General features: G+C 40.9%; 1 protein-coding gene across 1 annotated transcript; it reads right to left on the reverse strand.

Moving 5' to 3' along the window:
• Nucleotides 1-919: 919 nt before the first annotated feature.
• LOC121715516 lies at nt 920-6040 on the reverse strand. Its single transcript, XM_042101320.1, has 4 exons — nt 5972-6040; nt 2322-2597; nt 1830-1968; nt 920-1738 (listed from the first exon to the last, which is right to left on the reverse strand). Coding segments are annotated over exons 1-4 (639 nt in total). The 5' UTR covers nt 5974-6040; the 3' UTR covers nt 920-1516.
• Nucleotides 6041-20947: the final 14907 nt, after the last annotated feature.

Here is a 20947-nt window from a genome sequence, read left to right on the forward strand (position 1 = left end):
TTATGTTTACGTTTTACGTTTACGTTTATGTACGTTTTATATTCAGATACTAACTGTAGAAGTACATTTTTTGTACATGAAAAGAAAGTATTAGGTACTACACTCTACTATGTTTAGCTTGACTCAAATTTAGTAGAAACAGTGGTCAGGCAGGTGTTTATGGGTTCTTGCTCTCTTACTTTCTTGCTATGCTTTTTCTTTCATAAAGTATCCAGTGAATGACCAAGCCTAGATAGGCCTGAGTATTTACTGAGACAACTTTATTTTGCAGGGGGGTCCTGAAAGATTCAAACCCTGTGGAGTTAAAATACTATTCCATCTCCAGGTGACCGAGGCCTACAAAGAGGTTCCCCCAGCTGATAAACCAATAGTCTGCAGTATAGCCATCAGCAGTGACGTCCTGCTCACCAACTCAAGCCTCGGGATGGTCCAAAGAGGAAGCCCACTATCAGCAGCCAGCAGCCACAAGGAGAGACCGCTCCTTTCATGTTGCCCCACTATGTCCATCTCTACCCCTTCAGGGATACCACCTAGGATCAGCCTGCAGTTTTGTCACCACTGAAGGAGAACAGCGCCACTTGCAGTGCCTACAGATCAGCTGGGACATGGCATACAAGTACGAGTCCGCTACCCAACACTACAAGAGAACAGAGTAGCTGCACGGAGTGGCACCAGCTGAGAAGGCCCAGACTGACTGCCTCTCGTTTTAGGGAGGTGTGCTGAAGAAGGCCTGCTGATTCAGAGAATTTACAGGGACAATGATCTATGCAATGTCATCAAAGAAAAAATGGACCGATTTTATTTTTTATGTTCACATGCCAAAATGCATGTAAAGTACCCCATATAATAAATACCAGCATTTAATTGTTACTTTCTTGTTGTTTTAATGAAGTAGAACAAGTTATTTTTAAATTCTTTGTTGAAAACAGATAACCACATAAAATAATGGATGTCAAATTTATTTGTAAAAACCATTTCAAACTTCATTTGACCATGTCTTCACTAGGGGTCCATTTTGGAAATGGAAATTTGAGAGAAAACAGGCTACTGTGAATATTTGATTGATGCTCCTGGTTATGGAGAGGGGGATGGTGGTGTCAAACAATTTGTTCTCTTTGACTCTTCTAATCATTCTTTCTACATGCACCCTCAGCCGAGCTATGGATTGGGTCTGTAGGACATCCTCCTCTGGCATCTGGGCCCTCTGAGTGACAAAAGCTGGACGATAAACAGTCCCAGGCACCAGGTCATCCACCAGGAATCCTTTGTCAACCATAATAGCCATCTCGGGGGTTAAAAGGGATGTAATTCCTGCCTGGCGAAACACTTCCTTGTCGCTCATGGAGCCCTCAAAGAGGGTAGATACAAATGTAAGGGCTCTGTGAGGGGACATGCCTACCATGGCCTTGAAGGTGCAGTGGGACTTGTAGGTTGAGAAAACCTCATTCTCCAGCAGGAGGGAAGAGGGTGTCTGACACCTGAGTTCGGTGCAGTCAATGATCACTTGAGTATTGCTTTATCTGCCATCAAACTCAGGAGGTAGACAGGTCTTCACAGCTGCAGGGGACATCCAAAAAAACATCGAGCCCAACAGGGAGTTCAGAAAGTTGGCCCAAGTGACTATGATATGGCCTACTGTTGTGCTGTGGATGTTGAAGCGATGAGACAGTTCCCTTTGGGTACAGCCAGTGGACAGGTAAGTTAAGAAAAGGAACTGGTCATCTATTGGCAGCAGTTTCTAGTGGGTGAGAAAAGTGAAAGGATTTAGTTCAGATTAAACTTCAGTGTGTTTGTGTATGTACATGTGATGGCGGGGTAGGCATACTTACAATTGGTCTGGTCATAGGGCTCTCAGTGACTGTGCTCATGGTGCATGCTTTCCTGGCTCTGCTGGTCACTCTGATCATTTTTGATGTCGCAGACTCAATCAGGCTCCAAAACGCCATCAGATGCATGTAGGATGGGAACCTAATAGGGTATGGCAATTAGAGTAAGATTACTTAGACTGCATAATAATGAAATTAAAACAACAAAAATGGTGGTGTTTTGGGTTATCAACAATATACTGAAACAGATAGTCTATTTAGTAGCGTCATCATCACAAATCAATTGATCTAACTAAGGAAGTAATTTTCACCAGTTACTATGTGACTAATGTGCTATAGTAGCCTATAGCCTTCTGTGGCGATATTAAGTTCTCAGCAGGAGAATGGCTACACTGTAACTGTGTGATTTACATGTTTTACACAAACATATGTGGCATCAAAGCCAGTTCAACTTTGACAATTGTTGAAGGCTAGCACTACTGATAGCAGTCTTACCTGGTATAAAATCGTATATCTTCTGGAGAAGAGGCAAACTGCTGCAGTCCAAATTTGGATAGATGGCATATTTTCAGTTGCTCTCGAAGTGTATCGATTTCCTGTTTGAGTTGTTCGTAATGTTGCCTATCCACGCACACAGTAGGAGATGCTTCATAGTCATGGTCAATGACCAATGACCATAGGAGGGCAATAGGCTCCGCTGCTGCTGCTGGTTCAAGGACATCAGGCTCCGGGCTCGGTGGTCTTGCCGTCGCTCCCAAACACCGGGTCGTCCTTTGTTGAATAGATAGAGATAGATAAATAGATAGATACTTTATTGATCCCCAAGGGGAAATTCAAGGGTCTCAGTAGCATACAGACATCACACACAACATGCACTTACAGCAGAAATGGTAAACATAAGTATAAGTATAAACATATAACTAAACTCCACTGTACAATAAAGACAGTAGAAGATAAGAAAGATAAGAAAACTAACAAAACTAAATACTAAGTACACTATATAAATTAAATTAAGAAAGTTCAATGTGCTTGATGGTGATCAAGCATAAGACGCTTGTAGTGACAGGGCCGGGACTGGTAAGGTGCTAAAGGGAGTGAGTGTCATGGTGAAGGTGCAAAAAGTAGTGCAACCATAGTCCTTTAGTTATGTGTGCATGGCAAGGTGCTCAAGAGAGTGAGTGTCATGGTGAAGGTGCAAAAAGTAGTCCAACATTAGTCCAACAGCGCAACAGTGCAGGAGTAAGGTCTAGAGACCAGCATAAATAATATGGACAAATAGGAGAGTAAAGTATAATGTAGACAAGGTAAAATAAAAAAACTATTTCAGTGCAAGAACAGGTTGAGGTAATAGGGTTATAGCCATTCATTCATTCAGTATTGTAGCAGAAGCCTGACCGCAGCCATTGATCATGTGTGCTAATATACAGCATGTAGCATGAAAAACAGTGTAGCAGTAAAACAGTAGTGAAAATATTAGGCTGTGTACATTAGTAAAACAGTAGTAAAACAGTAGTAAAGCAGTAGTGGGCAGTCAGTACTCAAACATGGAGAGGGTGGAGAGGCAGACAGACTATGCAGAGAAGTCTATCTCTCCTCTTCCCTTTAGTGAGGCATTGAACAGTTCAATGGTCCTAGGGACAAATTAATTCCTCTGCCTTTCAGTTGTGCATGGCAGTGAGCGAAGTCTCCAGCTGATCAAGCTCTTTTGCTTTTTGATAGTGCTGTAGAGTGGATGACATTCATTGTCCAAGATGTTGATCAGTTTGTTTAGGGTCCTTTTGTCAGATATTGAAGTGATACACTCCAGTTCAGCTCCCACCACAGAGCCAGCCTTCCTTACCAGCCTGTCAATTCGTCCCCCATCCTTCTTCTTTGTGCTTCCTCCCCAGCATACCACTGCATAGAAGAGGGCGCTGGCCACAACAGACTGATAGAACATCCTGAGGAGCTTGCTGCACACATTGAAGGACCACAGCCTTCTCAGGAAGTACAGCCTGCTCTGTCCTTTCTTGTAGAGTGAATCAGTGTTGGCTGACCAGTCCAGTTTATTGTCCAGGTGGAGACCCAGATACTTGTAGGTGCTTACCACCTCCACATTGACCCCATCAATGGAGACTGGTAGCAGAGTGGGCTTAGACCTGCGGAAATCCACCACCATCTCCTTGGTCTTTGAAGTGTTGAGTTGAAGGTGATTGAGTTTGCACCAATGCACAAAGTCCTCCACCAGGCTCCTGCACTCCTCCTCTTGCTCTTCCCTGATACACCCCACAATTGCAGTATCATCAGAAAACTTCTGCATGTGGCATGACTCGGTGTTGTAGCAGAAGTCAGATGTGTACAGGGTGAACAGGACTGGAGAGAGCACAGTTCCCTGTGGCGCTCCGGTGCTGCTGATCACAGTGTCAGAGAGGCAGTTCTTCAGTCTGACGAACTGTGGTCGCTCGGTCAGGTATTCTGTAATCCAGGTTACCAGGTGAGCGTCCACACCCATCTGCAAAAGCTTGTCTCCCAGTCTGAGGGGATGGATGGTGTTAAAAGCACATGAGAAATCAAAGAACATGATTCTCACAGCACTTTTCCCCTTGTCTAGGTGAGAATGTGTCCTGTGTAAAAGATAAGTGATGGCATCGTCCACGCCCACTTTCTCCTGGTATGCAAACTGTAACGGGTCTAGTGCATGGCGTACCTGGGGTCTGAGCATACCTAAGACCAGTCGCTCCATTGTTTTCATCACATGTGATGTTAGAGCGACAGGCCTGAAGTCATTAAGCTCACTGGGGTGTGGTTTCTTGGGGACGGGGATGAGACATGATGTCTTCCACAGTGTTGGAACTTGTCCGAGGCGTAGACTCCAGTTGAAGATGTGCTTCAGTGGCTCCCCCAGTTCAGCAGCACAGGCCTTGAGCAGCCTTGGACACAGTCTGTCAGGCCCGGCTGCCTTACGAGGATGAAGTTTTTTTAAAAGATAACTTACTTGATCAGCTGTAATGATGGGGGTGATGAGGGGAGTGGAGGGTGAGGAGGAGGAGGAGGGGTGCTTCTGAGAGGGTTGTCGTGTGGCTAGAGACTGATGGCCGTTGGCTGAAGCCATTGTTGCCGCACTACTCGTGGTCACCATGTGGGGGAGAGGTGCGATAGCCTGATCAGCAGTGATGATGGAGGGGGGAAGGGAGGGGAGGGGGGCAGCATCTGGGGTCTGTGTGTCTGATGGCTGTTGACTGAGGTCGTTGTCACCTCATTGTTCGTGGTCGCCATGTGAGGGAGGGGTGCAATATCCAGTGATGGTGGGGGTGAGTGTTTCACTGGTAATGAGGTGGGGTGGGGGCTGGGGGATGGGCAATCGAACCTGTTGTAAAAGTGGTTCAGCTGGTTTGCCCTGTCCAGGTCTCCCTCCACAGAGCTGCTGCTCTTCTTAAGGCTAGTGATAGATTTCATACAGTCCCACACCTCCTTCATGTTGTTATCTTGCAGCTTCTGTTCCATCTTCCTTCTGTAGTCCTCCTTAGCCTCTTTCAGCTTATGTACTCTGTACTCGCCTCAGCTCTGCCATGTCCCCCTCCTTAAACGCCATCTTTTTCCTATTGAGAAGGGTCTTGACATTACTGGTTATCCAAGGCTTGTTATTTGGATAGCAGCGTACAGTCCTTGTGGTAACAACAATGTCCATACAGAAGTTCAGATAGTCAGTAGTGCAATGTGTGACCTCCTCTAAGTCCTCTCCATTCAGTAGCACACTCCAGTCAGTGGACTCAAACCAGCCTCTCAAAGCCTCATCCGCTTCCGGTGTCCACTTCCTGAAGGTGCGCGTGGCAACTGGTAGCCTCTCTACTTTTGGCTTGTACATTGGCTGAAGATGAATGAGGTTATGGTCCGACTTCTCCAGTGGGGGAAGGGGGGGTGGCACTGTAAGCATCCCTCACGTTTGCATACATGAAAACTATTGTCCTGTTTTTCCTAGTTGGGCAGTCAACAAACTGGTAAAAGTTTGTGAGGGTGGAATCCAGTGTAATGTGGTTGAAGTCACCAGAGATCGCAAAGAAGGCATCACTGTGCTGAGTTTGGAGCCTAGCGACTTTTGTTTGCTGATGAGTTACCGTAAACCCCGTCCTTCGCATTTGATGAATCCACTTAGCCCGAAGACTTACATTTTTTGGGAAGCAGTGGAAACTAAGCAAACTATTATAACGGCCTGAGGGCGAACAACTACAGCAGAACAACTAGGAGACAGACTGGAACCAGCTGTGCCGAATTTCGTACAAAGCGGAAGTTCGTTCTTCCGCTTGTGCACAGAGCATGTATAATGACAAGGAGCAGGATGGTTGGAATATGCTTTTGTACATGACCAATGTCTGCACTGATGGTGTTAAAATCGACATACATGTAATTTATTTTCTTTAAAAGAGTAAACAACTGCATTTAAACATTTGTTTACAAGACAAATGTGCTTGCCGTTTTTTCCAAAAGGATTTGGTAAGAGTTTAATGTGCCTACTTCAGTTTAATTTCACCAATGGTTACGCCCATTGAAAGTGAACAGAGGGCCCAGACCAAATATCTGTTGAAGGGATATTAGAAAGGATGGTGGACGAAGACTTACTGTATTTCACTCTGATTTAGGTTAGTTTTTTCAGTTCTTTGCCAGTTCCATTGAAACTGAATGTGAACTTTGCCTACTGTGTGTTCTTGATCACCCACTCAAAAGCATGACCTTGCTATCATGAAAAAAATATGACAATGAATTACCTGCAATGTACCAAGCAACTCCCTACCCATCAACCCACGCCCCAACCACCCCCTCGTGTGTGTGTGTGTGTGTGTGTGTGTGTGCGTGTGTGCAAATGTGCCTGTATCCATCTAAGCCTGTGAGCAGGCATGCATGTGTGCAATGCAGTGAAACCAAGACAAGCTGCAACAAAGACTATGTTGAATTATTTACGTGTGATATTCTGGTCTCACACAGATCCACCATCTGGATGGGAGAGACATGACAAAATAGATGGCTGTCTTCTAGGGGTGTGAATCTCTCATGTAAAAGACGATACGATTTGCATCTAGATACATGGGCACGATTCGATACAAGAAAAGATACATGTTCATAAAAAACGATTCAGTACGATTCGATTCGATGCGTAGTTCAAGAATGGAAAGCATTCTGAAAGATTTTTTATTATTTGCTCAAGGTGCACATTCATTTTATATTATCAATTATCATGGTCATGGTTGTCAATTAGGCAAAAAAAAAAAATGTGTGAATATGATGATCATATACTGTATTGAAATGAAAAAATAATAGTCTACATTTCAGTCAGACACTGCAGCCAAATACAACCTAAAAATACATTTTTTAAGACTTATGTGTATCTGATTGTTTTCAAGGAGCTGTAACCTATTGTTGAGGTAAGACAATACCGAAATAAAATAAAACAGTGCTTAAGACACTCTTGGCCTTTTCCTACAGCCTACAAGAATAAAGGCCTACATATCAATGAATTCTCTGGGCCTATTTTGTTCCAACGGTAGACCTAATATGCAGAAACCACAAGTCTGAGTGAATATAAACAAAATAATAATAATTTGTGCATCGTTTTAGCAGCAAGGGACAAATTATTCTATAACATTAAAGAAATCCCTTCATCAAACGTAAAGTAGGCTACTCAGACTGTCGTTGCTGTTTAGGAATGCTATAGTAAGTGTTTAATTTCGCGCTGGATTTTGAAAACTGTCAAACAGTGCGAGTGCAAGTTGTCACGTGCTTAAGTTGCAGTAGATGTATGGGTAATGAGGTCCTTTTACAACTTTGGGCAATGAATGTAGCCCAAACCGGAAGTGGGATGGTCGCGCTGCTTGCAACGTAAATGAGAGTCTAAGCGAGCAGAAAAGGTTGTGAACCGATTCGTAGCAAGTAAATCGATATAACGACCGGTTCATTTCAGTTTTATTCCAATACGGTGCTTCGCGTATCGATGTAGCCGTATCTTACACGTTAAAAAACGGATACCGATACGTATCCGTTAATCTTTACACCCCTACTGTCTTCATATTTGTCTCAGATGAAACAGGGAACTGATTATTATTTCAAAAGCTGATACTCTCTCATATGAAAGTTTTTTGAGATAGCTATGTCCAGACTGTTAAACAACAGACCATTTACTGAAGCTGAAGTGTGAGTGTGTGTGTATCAGCATCTTTCTCATATTTTGAGTTGTCTGACCTCCTGCAACACTGATATTGTTGTTATTATCATTATTCTCTAAGTTTGTACTAAGCTAGTAGTAGTATGATGTATTCAAAATAGCGCGTAGCTCATTGTAGGTTGAATTTTGCTGACAAACCCTGACTGCTGACTTACACACAGTTAGCAACACAATTTGGGGCCCTAATTTGATTGATGGGCATCATGTCATCAAGTGCAATGTTTAACTACAGATAATTTACTAACTAGGCAAATTCAAATTGCTCATTTAACACCATGGGCCTTAACCGCAAACACTGATGAGTCAGCACAATGCTCACATACACACGATGACTATAGCTTATGCACAAGAACTTTGCTTGTTGATGGACTTCGCACTTTGCTCGTCTTTTAAATTAGGGCCCATGCTATTGTATGAGTCCTCCAAAACCTGTGATTCTTAGTTGTGCAAGGAAGTTGTATCCTCACACACAGCCTACCCGCAGAGATTTCTCTATTTCTCTTTCCAGTACCTCAGAGTGGAGATCCTGGCCCCTGGTTCTGCTCCATCACTGGCTAGCACCTCTACAAATTCCATCTGATAAAATCTTGTAGTGCCACAATGACACCTTATGGGAGGTTTTAGCTGAGGAGTTCACACTCCTTGTTTTGTGGGCGTCATATTTCACCGCAGGGATACTCTGTAATGGGCAGGCTATTGACAGAATGGACCCATCGAGTTCAAAATCGAGTTTCAGTGCATCCTCACCTAGTCTTTGCGGGTAAGTCTTTGTGGGTCAAAGTCAGAGGGTGCTAGTTTGTTGAATGAACAGTAAAAAAAAAAAAAAAAATATACTCATATGACTACTGTTATGTGCCAGACTTGTTGAACCACACATGCACCCTATTGCCATAAGTGCTGCATCTGGTGATGACAATGGTCATTCAGTAGTCAGTTTGAGATGTTCCGCATCAGGTTACAGCACACTTGCATCAAAAAGAGAAACTGTAGCTTTTGACAATGGCACAAATGCTACCTGCAGGGTTATTGTAATCTCAGGTGGGAAATACCACCACCTCATAATAGGAAAAACACACATCCATCCACATGGGAAAAAAGAGAAACAAATGGACTCATCACACACTCACCACTCACCGGCATTGATTGGTAAGAGGATGGCCTTATCCAGTCCGTGCCAGCAGACTGCCTCCCACACCATTATGCTGTTCACTCAGTATTGGAATCAGACATCTGTCTGTATAGGGTGTTTCAGACGTCTGAGATCTGTGATAATAGACGTGAATTGATTTAGACTGTGGTTCTTGCCTGCCAGCATTACCTTAATCATCAGAGCTCATGGCACACAACCAAGCTGGTTCTTCTTCTCTTGGAGAATTTCCTGGTCTCTTTTCACCCATGTGTGGGAGCACTGATTGGATTAAAATCTGTCAAAATCCTTCTAGGGGTGTGAGTTTTTTGTACCTTAATATAATGTTTCCAAAATCGTTTCAGTGGTTCATCAACTTGTAACAGGATGAACGGCACTTCTGTATTCGCTTCGCGGCCCTCTATCGGCTATAACCACACTATACCAAGTTTGCCAGATCGGATAGCAGATCTGTAGTTCGATGGAATGAGACATAAGAAACTTCAAATTTCTGATGTCGTAATACATCATACTTTCATTAAAAAGTATGCCGGTGCTAGGTGCTAGATAAACATATAGTGTGTGTGCGACAGAGGAAAAGTGCTTTAGCGTGGCTTTAGTGTTGCTTTAATTAATTTATTCAATTGTTTTGCATAAGAGTTCATATTGTTGCATCATATTCAAATGGATAATTATTGCTGTTTTAACCCTAACACAAAGTTATTCACCAATTGGAACAAATTGAGGTTAATAGCAAATTGCAATAACAAATAGAGGTGAGCAATAACAAATAGAAGTGAGCGAATTAGGGTTAAAGCTGGCAGTAAATTGAGCGAAAGCATTCAAACCGTCATTTTGTGTAGATTAAGAATTTCAGGTGCCTCCAACACCAAACCAACCTTATTGGAGAAAAATTAGAGGGCTTTCTTTTACAATGGATATAGGGCCAACATTATATAGAACATCATAATATTAGGCAATATCTCCCAAGCTGGTTAGAGGATCTTTATAAAACTTGGCATACATACTCATTATACGGACTTGATCAGAGACTTTCTAATGAGGAGACACAATGCTCAGAATATCCTCCATAGATATGCATGAGGTTGGTTTGTAACGCCAATATGGCAGTTGTCTACACATATCCCGACCCTTCCAATGCCAACGCCAACGTGAATACATTGTACATTGATGAACTGATTAGGTCTTGAGGTCAAAGAAGGTCATACTTCAAATATAGTGTTGCCGTGATATCTCCCAACCAGATTGAAGGATCTTCATGAAACCACAGTTTATCAATTTAATTTTTTTATTTTACAGTTAATAAATCCTACATGCACTGATATTGCACAGAACTTTTAATGATATTTTGAGTCTGATATTTTGAGGCAAAAAAGGCACATTTTGATATTGCCCCCAGACCTGGCATTGTAGCTGGCTGGGCACTGGCCATTAGCTGCAGCTACTCCAGTTCGGTAGCACCTATTTTGGTCTGCTGATCGACAGTACTTCTCGCTGACATCTAACGATCAAGATCCATGTAAAAATCCACCGGATTTCTCCTTTAGGAGGCTGTAGAAATCTTCATCTGTGAGTTTGGAAAGTCCATCAGACATTGTTGTCATGTGGAGGTATAGACTAACAAAATAAAACAGGTTGGTTTGGTGCCCTCTCTTGGTACCGACTTCTCCGCATGGACAATATGCTTTTGAAATAATAAATAAAAAAAACTTCTGTGTAAGTCCCAGGTTTGTAGGTCATTTGTAGGAGTTATAAAGTGTCACAATTACAATCAGCATCTATTACATTGATACAAACCTCAAACAACAACATTGCACTTTAGTAAGATAAGGTTATTCACTAATGAATTTGGACTTAACATGTTGATTGTCAGCCATAACCTTGTATGACAGGGACATAATTTGACCTTAACCTTGACGTTGAGTATCAGTTCATCAGTTTAATGAATAACTGCGCTAGGTTTAATGAAGATCCATCGATCTGCTTTGGAGATACTGCCCAAACACTGTATTTGTGAATTTGTGTGACCCAATGCGACCTTAACTTTCACCTCAAGACCTTGAGTACCCAATCAGCTTATTAAGCCCTTACAGTAAGTAGGCTACAGATGTGGATCTTTATCATTGTACCGTGGTCTATTCGAAGCTCTGTAATTTTTTTTCAGTGAACAGTGGTGTTGGAGGCACCTGAAATTCTTAATCTACAGAAAGATCTAAGGTTCAAATGATGTACTGCCACCTTTGACCCTTTTTCAGGCTAATTCGCTTAGAAATACGCTTTATTTAGAAGTCACCCGCTGATTAGGCAATCAACTACAGTAGGCTATGTGTTTGCGGCTTAGTGGCATGCTATCCCATCACTACAGCGGGAGAGAAACTCATGCCACCACGATCACTAGTTTGCTGTTGCAATGTATATTTTCCGCGCTACAGTTTCATGCTGAGTTTAGGCCTATATACTCGTTGCTACCAAGTAATAATGTGATTCAAAACGATTCTGGTGAAATAACAAGAATCTGCTACATGTCTTTGGAATTCGAGTCCCATGAGTGATCATATTTCTAAGGAGCCCTGAAAGGGACATGTGCAAAAACATTTATTTAAAAAAATAAATGGTGAGCACAACCATCAGATGTGAGTTGATTTGGCAAAAAGTGGTGAACATTAGTGGCAAATATACTTTCTCTGAACAGTTACATTTTACATTTGGTGTAAACTTTACATTCTTTGCCCTGCTCATATCCAGCTCCACTGTTCACAGAATTACCTCTTCAACCTACCTCTGGTCTGGAATGTTTTAGGGGCTTTGAGTTTCTGGTGAGTACAAGAAGGTTCTGGTGCATACTTAAAATTAGAAAGTCTTGTGTTCACGTGAAAGTTTCTGGTGAGCGCGCAAAGGTATTTTTAGCACACACAAAATAATATTTTTGCACATTAACCTGAAATCAGAAACAAATTCCCCAAAAAACTGAATGAAAATCTGAGCAGAAAAAATCTGGGTTATTCAAACCCTTGTTTGATACAGGTGTTGTCACAATCCTCACTTTCCACCTGGAGATTGAAAAACATAGAGCTAAAAATAACTACACATTTTAACATCAATTTAACCCCAATGGATTGTCAGAGAACATAAAGTCACTTTTGGACACAGCAATGACAAAAAAAAACTTGCAAGATCACATCAGATTACATTAGACATTTACTGGCTTACATTAGAATTGTTTTAGCAGTCCCTCTAGTGAACCCTTGAAAACATCTTCTAAAGGTCTAGCCTGTCTGCATACTCAGCAGAGAGGCTAAGCATACTAATGGACTGTTCAGATTGGCTTCAGCTCAGCAGCAGAATAGAGGTTTGGTACAATTCTACCATTGGTTGCTCCTGCGGGACACTAGAATTTTGTCAGTGAGGCTTGTGCAGAAACATGATCACATTTTTTAGGCCTGTGTGTAAAATTCAAGTTGTCTTGAACACATCATTATGTCCGTGATGACGTGTATTCCATAGTACATCAAAATGGGTATTCTTTCATATTCTAGGATTATATAATGTTTTACACAGCAACAATGCACATAGCCCCTTTAAAAGGCTGAATAAAAGGTTAGAAGTGATGGGTCTCACTCTTAGCTTTTGTCTTTTCTGCCCTCTCCATGCTTCTTGTGGCCTGTTAGTTCTGTCAAGACAACTGTTTTTTCTTCATGACTATCGCTATAAATTCCATAGTTTTGACCTCTTCCTGGATGTAGATAAATTGAGCAGACAGAGTCAGGCTTAGCTTGTATGCTGACTGAACAGGAATAGACACCTGGCTGCTTTTGGCCTAACCACCATTTGGACCTTTTGATCCCAGTGGGTCTAACTCTGCTGATATTTGATTAGAATACTGGTGACAAAAGCACTTTCCTACAGGGGAGCTGTTGAGAGAATCTGTTTGAACTGCGCTCAGACAAGCTACTTGTCATCACAATGTGTGTGTATGGGCTGTTGAGTAGATATTTAGGTTGATGTCCTTTTGATAATACACTCATATGATTGATTATCCACACTATATGTGGTCTAAACAAAACCTCATTTAGCTTCATTACAGTCAGTGGTGTAATTTATGTGATAATGTGGAGAGCAGTGCTCAACCAGTTTCCCCGCCCACATTTTTCCTACTGGTCGGGGATCAAATCAACAACCCTTCGAAGCACTAAACAATAGGCCATGGCTGCCCCATATAGGCCATGGTTTCCTTTGAGTTTATATTAGCCCCTTTTTAATCAACATAATTTACTAATGTTGTGCCAGTTTTTAGGTATGCAGTCTATGGGAACAGTTCAATGTGTCATAATTTAGTGCACGATTCAAGTTGAATCATCAAATTCTTCCAACTTGAAACTAACTCACATATGATGCATACTTTATAGTATTGCAAGTATGCAGTATGGTTTGGACTTGCAGTTTTTAAAAATTATTATTATTCAAGAAATTACATAAATCGGGTTGCCAAACTTAATTATTTCAAGAACTACTGAAACAACGTCACTCTTTTTGCCTTTTCACCCTAAATCTATGGCCTTACAAAGTTTTAGTGGCTCATTTATACTGAGAACAGGTTTGGCTGCCATCCTACAAAGTTTGGACTGGCTGTGAATGATACAGGACATCAGGCTAATGCCCAAACATGGCTTCCCAGATAATGTGTTTAAGGCTGTAAAAGGCTGTAAAACTGATATAATATGAAGGGCTAAATGAAAGTCATCGGATTTGAACAGAACAGGCCTTTGGTTAAGGACTCATTCATAATATACAAGGTTTAAACAAAACCGGAGTGGTGCGGCAGCATATTGTACTTGGCTGAATGTGTAAACAATTTAATCTTTATATCACATTATTAATTTATGAACATAATAAAATTAAAATTAAACTAATATTCTTACTTATCTCCACATACATTACACTGTACTGTAGTCTTTGACGTAAAACATTGTATCATTACAATCTTAGTATCTTATTAGTTACTTGAAAAAAACTTTATTTACCATTGAAATCATTCTTGATCCTTAAGATGGAACATAAACTCTTGGTTCAGTGATCACAATAATAGTCTTAAGGCTAGGAGGGGAAACAACAAGATGTTGGGCGAGCCGATCGATCTGCATTCAGAGGGGTGTTGACGCTCCCACCTGTTCTTCCACAGCATGAAATCGGTAGGCACAGCAAACTAATCCATCTGAGACCTTTTGTTTACTATATGCCCGTCGGCTAGGCAATGCACTCACTTCAAAAACAGCAAGAAATAGGAAGGGGTTTCAGCATGAACAACAAAAAGATAAGGTATTCTAGCACATCCCTAGCTTTTCTTTTGAAAAACCCAAGATAGCCTAAATATCTCTGCTTATAACCTCAGAGGTGACATACAGTGTTTAAAGTGGTTTGATTCTTTTGCACATGAAAGAAAGCTAAGATTCATGCTGCTACTGGCTTCTCGCTAGCAAAATTTTAATAACAGGAGATGACAGGATCCCACAGCCAGCCTCAATTATGAATGATGGTCTTTTATCTTCTGCTAGTAATTAGATAGACTATTCCACTTTCTAGTTGTTCTGGGATTCCGTGTGCGGACGTCAGAGCATGAGTGGGCAGAGCAAGGTGCATCCAAGGTTTTATGCCTTCAAATCATTTGTGGCACAATCCATTCGTTAAAAATTAAGACACTGGTTAAAGAACACCTATATTAGCAAATGTAAAGAATGAAGTATCATACAGATGTAACAAAGAGACACGTGCAACCACAGTGTGTTAATATTTGCACTGGCCCAGGATACCATGCATGTTCACAAAACAATCTTAAATTGGTCCAATTGAAGTAGACAGATGCGTTGGTAGATTAGAATGTAATATTTTTTTCCATTTGATAATTGCATCAGTTTGTCTTAATACAGTAAATCTTTACTATCATAAATTATTAAAGAGGAGATTAAATGTGTGTCCACTGCCTAGCACAGAATTCTTCTTTTTGGTCACGCTATGGTAGCCTGGAAACCAGACTCTCTGACTTCGCAGAGAGTCTGGCCTAGATCCATAGGCGTTCGTTTATTTCCGGGTGGGAGGGCACAGTTTGAGGTTTAAAATCATTGGAGTTCCTTTGAACCGCTTTGAACCAATCACTAACAACCGGCGTTTCGTCATACAGAGAAGTTTCTCTGCAGCACGCCCATAACAAGCACGGGTGCATCTTATCAGCAAACAATCACACGTTTCATCTGCGTAACTCTCGCCAAAATGCATCATATAGTGTTTTGTGAATGTACCCAAGTCAAACTTTCATAATGCATAAGTACGTCCAAAGCGCCACTTTTAAGCTTGTATGCGTTGTCGTTTTCGGGTGAAATTACCTTTTGAATGGGATTCCTATAGGGCTACTACTTTTTTGATACAATCGCATCAAAATCGCTTTTTTCAAATACTATGAAGGCTCGACACAACATGAAACTTTGATCGAAGTATCATCAGTGTCTCTACACATGAACTCGAGCATTGAGAACATTGTTGGTGTACACAGAGTTTACTAAAAGAGAGGTTTTGAACAACTCACTTGTTTTTTCTGCTCGCTGCCATCTTGCAAGGAGTGAGTTGTCCAAAATCTTTCTTTTTAGTAAACTATGTGTACACGAATAATGTTCTTAATGCTCGAGTTCATATGTAGAGACACTGATGATGCGTCGATCAAAGTTTCAAGTTATGTCGAGCCTTCTTAGTGTTTGAAAAATAGTGATTTTGACGCGACCATGTAGCCTACTAAACTAGAGTTTGACTCGAGTACGTTCGTAGCCTATTTCAAGTGACAAAATCTATGACTAAAGTTTAGCTGACGATATAACATCCTACTCCACTTCGTTCGTGACACTCCTGTTAATAGGCTAAACTATTATTCACATTTGCTCAAAGATTTCATAAATATAAGCCCTTTTCGCTCCCTACGTTGATGTATTCCAAGCGATCTGCTTCAGGGGAGAGGACGTAGCTAAACACCATGCCTGAGTACGTAATCGTTCTCAGGGACGCCCTCTGTTCGCTGGTTGGTCGGCTGCCCAACTGCCGAAGTAAACGAGCGTGAATCAACCTATTCCAGACGGAGTACTGTAGGGAAAAGAAATCAACCGGAAGTACGTAGACAGGCCAAGGCCAGGCTAACGCTATGGTTCCACAATTGCTGATTCTTACAGCGCCTTCTAATTTGAAAACTGACCTATGACCACTTTAAACAGTATATTCCTGTACTGTGTTTGCATGATGCCATGCTTCAAAGGGAATGAGTGTATGCTGTTATTGTGGTTGCAAGCTTAATTCCCTCTGAGGTAAAATAGGAGATAACCAGGTCCTTTTGTCTTTTGTCAGTGCCATAGAAAAGCATGCATTTCAGATCATGAACCATGTGCCCACTTAGGGATCTGTTGACTAACAGAAACATTATACAATATTTTATATTGTTATGAACCATCAAATAACTTGTGCATCTAGCAAGAGGTTTACAGCTAAAGCAGTATTGTGGTTAATTGACTCAGTAAAACCAGTAGAAATGTGTTGTATGACGTTGATTTGAATAAGACACTTGTCCAATATAAAGCTATAGATCAGTCCTCCCCTGGTTTTGGGATCAGTTGGCACAATCCAATTAGAGACTTTGTCAGCAACAGAAATGTTAGAGCCTCTTCAGTGTTATTCTTTTTTTTTGTCCGTAATGCACTATACATTTTCCCACCGCTGAATGCAGCACTCCAGAAACAGGAGAACAATGGGAGAACAAATGATTCACGACTCAGGGAGAACACCCACCCTATATTCATTAGAAGACATCCCCTGTCTCTCCGATGTGCGGAGAGGAACCCCCGCCTCCCCATCCCTCGCAGCCTTGTCTCTCGATTGCTGGGGCTCTCCCAGTCTGTTTCATCTCTGCTGCTGTATTCTCTCGGCTTCATTCTCACAGAGATTTCATTGGGGCAGAACATCTTGATGAAATTCAATTCTCTCTCTTTCTCTCTCTCTCTCTTCTTTCTTCTATGCAGATGTCGGTTCATCCACATGCCATTACCCTCAAGGGAAAGCAGCTGACATTATGATTATCGCAATCATTTTTTATAATGAAAATGAGCCTGATAACCCAACATGCTGTCTTGATATGACATATTTCCCTTCCCTAAAAAAATGAAAGAAACTATAACAATAGAATTCTTATGTATGTACAGGTCACTGTATTGTCTGAGATGTCAACTAGTTGTTGAGTTTCTCTGTCCAGTCATGATGTGCGTTCAGTGTTCACTGTAATTTATGATGGACAATTATTGCAGCTTAAAATGGCAAAGTCCATCACATAAAGCCCACGATCAGCAAATAAATATTGTGGAATGGAGAGGTGGCCATTTGTACCTTCCTTTCTCTCAAACAGTTGGTGATAGGCACAGACAACAGGTGGAAGGTCAAAATGAGTCTCAGTTGATATCATTAATAGCAGTTGTGTTTATTAAAATGGTCTGGGGATCAGTTCACCACTGACTGTCACTGCTGCGTGTCTCTTAACAGGGCTCATTTGCATTGCTATTCATGCATAATTTAGGAAAACAGAAGCATTTTAAATATCATCTTCAAAACATTATGCGCCCAAGACCCAAGTTTACACAGTGGCATTGTTGACAAGGCAAGGCTCAAGGCACAAACATGAAGCCAAACCAAGCTTGGTTCACCATGTGTTGTCCGTCAGCTAGGATTTATCCATGCCTGGCCAGTATTTGCATTTTAAAAGATAACAAAAGTCTTTCCAATGCATACATTATGTCCATAAGAGATAAACAAAAGTAAATACCCAGATGTAAATCAATAATTTACGAAAATATACTGCACATTCTCGGAAGAATACAAATTCTTTGAGAGGTTTTGTCGACATTCTTGAATCTGGGAAATGTTCTTTTCCCTTCTAGTCCAAGCCCTTGGCTCTGGGCCCGTTTTGGCTGTCTCTAACATGGCTCTCTGCCTCGGCACATCTACCTGCTGAGCACAAATCCTCGCAATGAAGGGATGTAACAAAGCATAGAGCCTGAACAGTTATTGTTAAAAAATCATGTTTTAATGTAAAGAGATGATTGGTCGTCATGGTGAATAATGCAATTTGATGTCCAACCTAACAACAGAACCCTGTGAAAAAAGGAAGTAATCTCAAACGGTGATGGTTCTTGCCATTTCAACCAGGCATGTTCACTACAATTGGGTATGATTGGGGTTTGCTGGCTAGACCTAACAGTAATACTTCATTAATCTCAATGGCTTTACATGTCCTAATTTTCATTCTGGTTTTGCTATCTAAACTGTGTTATGATGTGCTCACTGCCAGCGGGCTGCTTAGTTCTCATTTTTATAAAAAAAAAAATCAGTGAGTGGTATAATTATTGTTACCCTGTGGAACAGTATGTGGTATGCTGTAATCAGTTAAATTAGTTTACTTCTGGTGTGTGAGATTGTATGAGATTTCTCATAGCAAATTTAAACGCCCTTTCACCAAAGATCAGTTTGATGTAAGGCCTCCAAAATGCTTGATATATCTGTTGAATATAAATATAAATAAAGGGAGTTGTAAGAGACTGTATGATTAATGAAAATAATTGACATACTGTATAACACAAACAATACTAAAATGTGTTGTACTGTATTTCTCATAGTTGTTGTTTTTGGTCAGAAATATAGTTGTACAATAAAAGGAAGTTAGAGATATTATAAATTGAATCCCCCCATGACCTACAGGTAATTTACACATTATGATATATTATGTCAAACTACACTTTTTGGTAACACTGGCAGAATGGAGGGTTATGCAAACAGGACATGCACACAGTGCGTCTGACACTATAATTATGCGTGTTTATATACTGGAATTAGTGCTGAAATGTGTCAAGTGTTAATGAGAATCCAATGCTTATGTATTCAGCACAAGGGGCAGATGTCTGAAGAAATGAGTCCCTTATGAGACATGTCTGTGCGTCTGTCTCTTACCACCATACCACAGGCCATGAACATCCCTCAAGATCAGTCACTACTAATTGATAACTAGTTGTAACACAAAAATGACGCCTGTGGAATATGAGTATGAGTTTAAAGCAGAAGCAGGGAGTTTTGGACAAACACTATAGCAGGCCAGCTTCATAAGATGTACAAAAAGCTTGCAAACAGCACCAATGGACCCATGATACAAGCTTAGTACTTTGCTAATTAGTGTCTTTAGCTGCATACTGAAGGTGTTGTTCTGTAAGCTATTCATGCCTTTTCATGAGGTCTACCAGGACCACAGGACTACCCTGAATGCCTAATGGGAATGAAGGTATAGCATCATATACCAGCAAACATATCCCAAAGAAGTGTCAAATTGAATAGTGCAAACTGCAAATAGTGTTGTTTCAGTACTTCACCCAGATGTAAGTGGGAAACCTGCAACAGCGTGAAACTGCTCAGCACACTTTTATAATCATCTTTGCCAAACCATTAACTTTTATCATGATAATGATTGTATTATGTAAATGTACTAGGAGGCTGTTTCTAGAGTATACAAACACCCCCCCTAAACACCTGTACTCTGGATGGTGACAGAGCACATGTCTCTGTACATAGTTGGGAGATAAAAAAAATAAGCTGTTGCTTCATCAACCATCTAATACATTAGGAAGAGTGATCACTTTCATCTCCAGAATTGATCCCCCATAGTGGCATGTTGACAATGTGCTCATTCCATGAACATCTTTATTGGCAGACCTATTGGTACTGGATATTTCTAATGGATGGGCATAGCCAGCGGATGTCTCGAACATTAGAAGGGCTTCAGTATGCCTCCAGCCAAATGGAAGTTTGAATTAGCTTCCCTTCTTGTTAACACAGATACGAAAGGGAATATTGAATTCTAAATATTTTTAAATAATTCTTAATTATTATATGGACAGGTCTTATTCTGCCTTATCCTAAGTTTGTGTGTCACTGAACACAAAGGAGTCCTGGGCACAGGGACACATTTTCCAATAAACAGACTTGAAGTGATTCATGTTTAAGTATAAGTAAGTAAGTATAAGTATATATACTCTTTTGATCCCGTGAGGAAAATTTGGTCTCTGCATTTATCCCAATCCATGAATTAGTGAAACACCCACAGCACACAGTGTACACACAGTGAGGTGAAGCACATACTAATCCCGGCGCAGTGAGCTGCCTGCATCAACAGCGGCGCTTGGGGAGCAGTGAGGGGTTAGGTGCCTTGCTCAAGGGCACTTCAGCCGTGCCTACTGGACGGGGTTCCGGCAACCCTCACAGGTTACAGGTCCGAAGTGCTAACCAGTAGGCCACGGCTGCCCCTGTTTATAAATATATTTAATATAGTTTTAGATTTTCTTTCAGCTGTTACATAAAGAATGACCTCTGCACAGTGCAATGGCTCTAATAAGTGATACGTTTCAAGCTAACCTTGAAAAACATAGTTTTTTTTTAATGAAGATTATTTGTTAACTATTTGTGAACATATGAATAATGGAATGTTTCCTAAAATAACTGTCATTAGATTAGTTGTAATAATAATAATAATAATAATAATAATAATAATATTGTTTTCTAAAATTCCTGTGGTAAGATTAGTTTATTTTACATTGCATGTATTCAATATTGAAGATTTACTTTATTGGCATGCCACTTTTAACTTTACCTTTACTTGGTTAAGTGTTTAGCATTGCTTTAGATCATTAGTTTGTCTTCATATGGCTCATTGTCACCTTT

Source organism: Alosa sapidissima, chromosome 8 (assembly GCF_018492685.1).
Source record: "Alosa sapidissima isolate fAloSap1 chromosome 8, fAloSap1.pri, whole genome shotgun sequence".
Classification (NCBI taxonomy): Eukaryota; Metazoa; Chordata; class Actinopteri; order Clupeiformes; family Clupeidae; genus Alosa; species Alosa sapidissima.

Bases quoted from the DNA above. Each gene is read 5' to 3' on its own strand.
- LOC121715516 (XM_042101320.1), bottom strand. The intron at 1,969-2,321 runs GTAAGACTGCTA...ATACCCTATTAG, and splicing joins GATATACGATTTTATACCAG to GTTCCCATCCTACATGCATC. The intron at 1,739-1,829 runs GTAAGTATGCCT...CTCACCCACTAG, and splicing joins GCCCTATGACCAGACCAATT to AAACTGCTGCCAATAGATGA.